Source organism: Octopus bimaculoides, chromosome 17 (assembly GCF_001194135.2).
Source record: "Octopus bimaculoides isolate UCB-OBI-ISO-001 chromosome 17, ASM119413v2, whole genome shotgun sequence".
Taxonomy (NCBI): Eukaryota; Metazoa; Mollusca; class Cephalopoda; order Octopoda; family Octopodidae; genus Octopus; species Octopus bimaculoides.
Genome location: NC_068997.1, coordinates 46,604,660 through 46,611,845, shown reverse-complemented (window position 1 = coordinate 46,611,845; position 7,186 = coordinate 46,604,660). Strand labels below are relative to the sequence as shown.

The 7,186-nt window shown below is 38.8% G+C and overlaps 1 protein-coding gene across 1 annotated transcript in view; it reads left to right on the top strand.

Moving 5' to 3' along the window:
- LOC106882818 (xylosyltransferase 2) overlaps positions 1-7,186 on the top strand; it is a 249,306-nt gene that overhangs the window by 236,083 nt on the left and 6,037 nt on the right. The window contains exons 5-10 of the mRNA XM_052973936.1: positions 532-701; positions 1,970-2,172; positions 3,047-3,127; positions 3,770-3,986; positions 5,149-5,325; positions 6,497-6,602. Coding sequence (XP_052829896.1) covers positions 532-701; positions 1,970-2,172; positions 3,047-3,127; positions 3,770-3,986; positions 5,149-5,325; positions 6,497-6,602 — 954 coding nt within the window. The remainder of the gene's footprint in view (positions 1-531; positions 702-1,969; positions 2,173-3,046; positions 3,128-3,769; positions 3,987-5,148; positions 5,326-6,496; positions 6,603-7,186) is intronic.

Sequence of the window (7,186 nt, the reverse complement as noted above, 5' to 3'; positions counted from 1 at the left end):
ATATATTTCTTTATTTTTTTTTTCTCATTTGAAAATAACATCCAACTGATTGATAAAACTTCACTGATGAGACAGGCATTTGACGGCCTGGGGCTATAATGGAAGACACTTGATCAAGATGTCACACACTGGGACTGAACTTGGAGCCATGTGATTGGAAAGCAAACTTCTTACCATACAGCCATGTGTGTGTGTGTGTATATATATATATATATATATATATATATATATAGCCACTTCTATATAGGAGTGGCTGTGTGGTAAGTAGCTTGCTTACCAACCACATGGTTCTGAGTTCAGTCCCACTTGGGCAAGTGATCAATCATGACCAAAGGAGGGCTTTACTTGTATGTATATTTGTGTGTGTGTGTGTGTGTGTGTGTGCTAAAGTATGTTTCTGTATATGGTAAGCCTGTCATTTCAGACATGTGATCAGTGTCCTGCTATTGACTCCTGTCTTGACTCTAATTTCATTTTTATATATGTATCTATTTATCTTGTTTTTTTTTTTTTTACCATTTCCTCTTTTAGAGAAGAAGAAGATCCAAGCAACGTTAGTGAAAGCCAATGAGATTTTGTCCGAGGAGCGAGTCAGAATTGCCTTTGTATTTACCTTGAATGGACGTGCCATACGCCAAGTCTACCGTCTGCTTAAGACCCTCTACCATATCAACCACTACTACTTCTTCCATGTGGACGCTGTGAGTATAACTAATTACCTGTATATATACACACACACACACATACACACTTTCCTTTACATAATTTTCATTTACTCACATGTTCACTAATTCACTTGTATACACACACATGTATGTGTGTGTGTGCAAAATGTGTATATAATATATATGTATGATGTGTGTGTGTATATAATATATGTATATATGTAATATAATGTAAAGGAATGTCTACCTTGGATGAATGTATACTGCAATTGAAGCAACTAAATGCACACAAATGCTACATCAAAGGACATTAGGATACTTATGCAGCAGAGACACATGTCGGATTGGAATCTAATGTGAATAATACTGCAATAAACAAATTTTGCAGGTATATAATTCTTCTTTATGATGTCTTGATTTTATATATATAGATATATATCTAGGTACATAGATAGATATCTAAAGAAAGAGAGAGAGATATTTATATATATATATATATATATATATATATCTCAGGTCATTAAGAATGAAATGTCCGATTTTGATCTGAAAGCTTAGCTTATCTTTATCTCAACAAAAAGCAATGTAGTTTATCAAAGTGTGTACCTAAATTATCAACATAATTTTGCCATTTTATTGGTAGCTTTTTTATGCCGGCAGTGAAGAATTCTGGAGAGCAAGAGGTGATAAAATCATGAAAGGCTGTTTTTGCATCTTCTTCAGATTTGAAGTTTTTTCCTTGCAAAAAAGTTGTCTAATGTCTGGAAAATGTAATAGCCGGTTGGTGCAAGGTCTGGTGAATATGATGGCTGACAGAGTACTTCCAAGTTCAGTTCCTGTAACTTGAGTAGTGTTCTTTGTGTAACATGTGGTCGAGTATTGTCTTGCAAGAGAATTGGCCTGTCTCTATTGACCAATCTCAGTTATTTTTAATTGCAAGTTCACTCACCATTTCATCCAATTGGTTGATGTACCCACCCACTGTAATTGACATACCAGGTCTCATGAAGCTGTAGCAGATGATACCTGCGCGGGACCACCAAATAGACACCCATAGCACCAATAGCTTTTTTGATGAATATTCTTTTTTGGATTGTACTTTGGTACTTTGTCTCTATCCAACCACTGTGCAGAATGCTTGCTATTGTTGAAAAGAATCCATTTTTCATCACACGTAACAATACGATTCAAAAATGGTTTGCTGTTATGCCGTGACAGTAAAGAACAGCAAGTTTCAAGACAGTGTATCATTTGATGCTCATTCAGCTTTGTCTTAACCATTTTATTCTGTTACATTTTCACAGCGTCAAGATTTTCTGCAGAGAGAGATGTTGCAGTTGGCCAAACGGTTCCCGAATATGTATGTTACCCACAACCGGTTACCCACGATCTGGGGTGGTGCTAGTTTATTACAGGCCCACCTGAACATAATGACGGAGTTACTTGCAAAGACCAACTGGAAGTGGGACTATTACGTGAACCTCAGTGAATCAGATTACCCTATCAAGTTAGTCTTTTCGTTTCATTTAATGTTTAGCCTTTTTTTTTTTAATAATTTCTCTTTTGTAACTTCTTTAATGATCATCATCATTGTCATAACCATCTTCATCACCAACATCATAACTATCATCATCGTCATCATTATCATTGTTGTTGTCATTGACATCATCATCAGTGTAACCATTATCATCATCATCTTCATCAGTTCAACTATCATGACAGCCTTTCTAAGGCAGAAATTGGGAGCCAAGCAGTTGCTGCTTCTGACCTTGCTATATTGATGTGGACAAACCTACCCAGAAGAACATTGGGGTGGATCTATTGGAACTTCAACCCTAGCCAGTGTAGTGACATTCTACCAGACCACCTGGTGCCAAGGGAGGCTCAATTGGAATTCCACCCTTAGCCAGTAACATTCAACAGAACCACCTAGCAGCAACAGAGCTGGACATACCCATCTCTTAGCCTCTCGACAATATACTTTGAGTAGATTGTCTGCCACACTGAAATTTCTGTTACAGTTATTCCAATTATATAATTTTAGAAAATTACTATTTTTAAATCTCACAACTTGAGATATTCAGCAACAGTACTTTGTAGTAAAGATTGTTTACCAACATAACATGGCAGTCCTGGTTTAGGACTAATGTTGCTGTAATTTAGCCCCAGGAGACATCATCTCCAGCTGGCTATACAACACGATCTGTGTCCTTATACTTTCGAAAATAATTTTATATCACATCTAGCTTCTTTATTTTTTTTTTTTTTCAGTTGCCTTTAATAATTTCATCAACTCTACTTACATGTTATGTATTATATTTTCCCCTCTTTAACCTGTGTTTGTTTCTTCTATATAGTTTGTTTTTTTTTGCCTAATCTAGGAAACTGGAAGAACTTGTGGCCTTTTTAACCAAATACAAAACATACAATTTTCTAAAGACACATGGCAGAGATACACCAAGGTGAGTAAGCCTGCCTCTAATTATCCGAATTAACCAAAGAGTTTTTATGCCTTTGTATGATCGAGATCTTCCTCAGGTAGGTATCGGCTATTTTTATGAAACTTCACATCAATTGGTCTATTGGCCTGGGCTTTGGTCAACCCAGAGCTGAGTAGAACACAGTCGTGACTGTCACATTACACTACTGCACAACAGCCTATACAACATGTCCTGACTCTCATATTATATCCTAAAAAGCATATTATGGCTACCACACTAAAGCCCACATGTGTTCTAACTCCACCAATATTACTGTCATCATTGACTCAACACTGACCACAATCACCACTACTACTATCACTGCTACAGCCATCAACACCACAACAACCACTGTCACCACCATCACCAACACTACTACCAAGACTGCCGACATCACAACCACCACCATCACTACTACCATCATTACCATCATCACAGCCACTACTACCACCATCGCCACCACTACCATCACAATCAGCACCACCACCGCCACCATCGCCACCATCCTCACAGCCATTACTACCACCATCGACACCACCCCACTGCCACCATCAACACAACCACTTCCACTACTACCATCACCACAACAAAACCAGTATCACACTTCTGACTATAATCTTTCAGGTTTATTCAAAAACAAGGTTTGGACCAGACGTTCTTCGAATGCGAGAATCACTTGTGGCGTGTTGGGCCACGGAACATTCCAGAAGGTATCCGGGTTGACGGAGGAAGCGACTGGATCGGCATTCATCGGAACTTCTGCGAATATATCATTAAATCTGAAGACGAACTTGTCCTGGGATTGAAACGGGTCTATGAATTTACGCTTCTACCTGCCGAGGTAAGTTAGTGTTCCTGCTCCTGGGACCCTGAAGTAGTTTTATAAGAATTTTTTTCTTTTTGTGGATGATTGATCTACTAGAAACAACAGTTAAATGCACCATGAATCATACTCTCCTCCTTCTGCATCTTCTCATTATTTTTATCGTTATTATTAAGGCAACGAGCTGGCAGAATCGTTAGCATAAAGTGCTTATCAGTATTTCTTCTAACTCCTTACATTATCAGTTCAAGTATCACCAAGGTCACCTTGCCTTTCGTCCTTCAGGGGTCGAGTACTAAGGTTGATATAATTGATTAGCCCCTCCCCCAAAAATTTCAGACCTTGTGCTTATAGTAGAAAGAATTAATATTATTCCAATTATCAATCTAAATTTTAGAGATGAAGCTTCTTTTTTTTATTTTTAATTAATATTTGGTAGAATAGGTAAACTGGGGACCAGAAATGCCTTACAAGTATTGAGTTACATCTCTTTACATTCATCATCATCATCATCAGCTGCAACAGCAATCATTTAACGTCAGCTTTCCATGCTGGCATGGGTTGGATGTTTTGACTGGAGCTGGTAAGGCCAGGGGCCACACCAGGCTCCATTGTCTGTTCTGGAATGGATTTTCTATGGCTGGATGCCTTTCCTAATGCCAACCACTCCATAGAGTGTACTGGGTGCTTTTAATGTGACACTCACATCGATGCTTTTTATGTGGCATTAGCACTGGTATCGATTCTGCAGTGGTGGGCAGGTCTTCTCGAGTACAGCAATGAGCCAGATATCTCAGTCCTTGGTCATCTTCTTCATAAGGCTCAGTGTCTTGAGATCAGCCTTCAATACTTCATACCATGTTTTCCTGGGTCTCCCTCTTCCACAAGCTCCATCCACTTTAAGCGATCAGCACTTCTTTATGCAACTGTCTATGCTGGGGACCAATTCGACATTTCATCCTTCCAAGGGGTTGATAAACTGTAAGCACCAGTGATATACTGGGTCAATATAATCGATTGCGTCCACCCCCTCTCCCACCCATTCCTACCTACATTGGAGACCAATGTTAACACTAGCCCTGAAAATGACATTAAAGGTCCACAGAAATGATAACAAAAACTATTCTCTAGAATCTTGGACTTTGGCATTAACCTTTTCGTCTGTTTGTTTCCATTTCAGTCATTTTTCCACACAGTATTACAGAACAGTAAGTTCTGTGGAATGTTTGTTGACAACAACCTTAGAATCACCAACTGGCGCCGGAAGCTTGGCTGTAAATGTCAGTATAAACACATTGTGGATTGGTGTGGCTGTTCACCAAATGTCTTTAAATCTGCTGATCTACATCGGCTGATGGTAAGCATGCGATATATACATATATATATAGAGAAGACTGTTTGTGTGCTTGTGCATCTGTGTATGTTTATGTATGTGTGTGGCCATCTGTGTCTATGTGTGTGTATCTGAGTGTGTGTGTCTGTGTGTGTAGGTATTTTGTGTAGTTCACTGGGGATTTATCGCTCCACCAAAACACACCAACACACACATATTGACAGACACACAAATACATATACACACACACAATAAAATATACACATTTGCACCTCATCTATAAAGTCTTAACTACCATACTACACCCCCATACAACGTCCCATTTACAACACTATGCCCAACACAACTTGTCCTAACTACCACTCTACACTCTCACACAATGTCCTATTTACTACTACACACCCAACAGAACTTGTCCTATCTTCCACTTTGCATTCCCCACACAACATTTTCTGACTGGAATGAGATTAAAATCTGTAAACACTGATCTAAGCACATACGGCTGTTCACCTACACAAATGAAGATCTATCAATATACTGCGGTAGTCTGAGGAACATCTACACCTGTGGTTCCTAACCTGTGGTCAGCGGACCCCTGGTGTTCCATAAAGGTAGTACTGAGGGTCCATGAACTAAATTCAAAATTTCATACATATACATATATGCATAAGGATAAGCATATCAAAAGGGGACTGTGGAAAAACTCATTTAAATAAAAGGGTTGGGAACCACTGATCTACACAGATATACATCTATATTGATTTGAACCCACACAGGTGTGGATCTAATTTGTACCCACTTTAACTTTTCCTCATTTCACCTTTGCATCGAAAAATACCTTAGGAATGAGTACCCAGGTTTGAAATTTCCCCAAGACACCTGATGAAGGCTGGAGAGTATATCAGCCGAAACGTTGTGTTAACAACAAACAAGATGAAGACAAATATCCATCAAATGTAAATAATGTACATAATTCCTCATCTCTTAAATATAGAACAGTATTGTCTGTATACATGTGTGACTAAATACCTGTGATCATGTAGTGAACATTAGCGCACATATTAGACTAAACACTTGTGCGCATGTTGAATGTGGAACTAAACACCTTCAACCTGTGTATCTGTTGGACTAAACCCCCAGCATATCTAGTTGTTGAATTGAGCACTTTTACAATTCTTTTGTTTTGATATTGCAGAACATGGATGAAAAACCAATTTTCTTTGCTCGGAAGTTTGAACCAGTGGTTAACCAGGACATAATCAACAGTGTGGACACGTATCTATTTGGATACAGTAACCAAGGTATGTGAGAGGTCGGGGTGTGGCCAGTTGGGTGTTTGAGGGTGGGTACTACAGTATGATTGGTGAGGCATGCATACAGTGAAACAGCTTGATAGATATGGTTAGTTTATATATAACGTTGGATCAACAGATGGAGAGATAAAGTCAGACAAACGCACACACACACATATATATAGATAGATAGAGAGAGAGAGAGAGAGAGAGAGAGAGAGAGAGATCCATATATGTAGATTTATGTAAATAGTTGTGGCTATGCAGGTAGACACAGTCATGGCAGTGTGGTTAGGAAATTTGTTTCTCAACCATATGGTCTTGGGTTCAGTCCCACTGCATGGCACCTTGGGCAGGAGTCTTCTGCTGTATCATCATATAATGTCAAGATAAGAAGATACACACACATCATCATCATCGTTTAATGTCCGCCTTCCATGCTGGCATGGGCTGGTCACTTTGACAGGAGCCTGCAGAAGATTTTTATTTCTGTTTTGGCAGGGTTTTTACGTCTGGATGCTCTTCCTAAAACCAATATATATATATATATATATATATATATAGAGAGAGAGAGAGAGAGAGAGAGAGAGAGA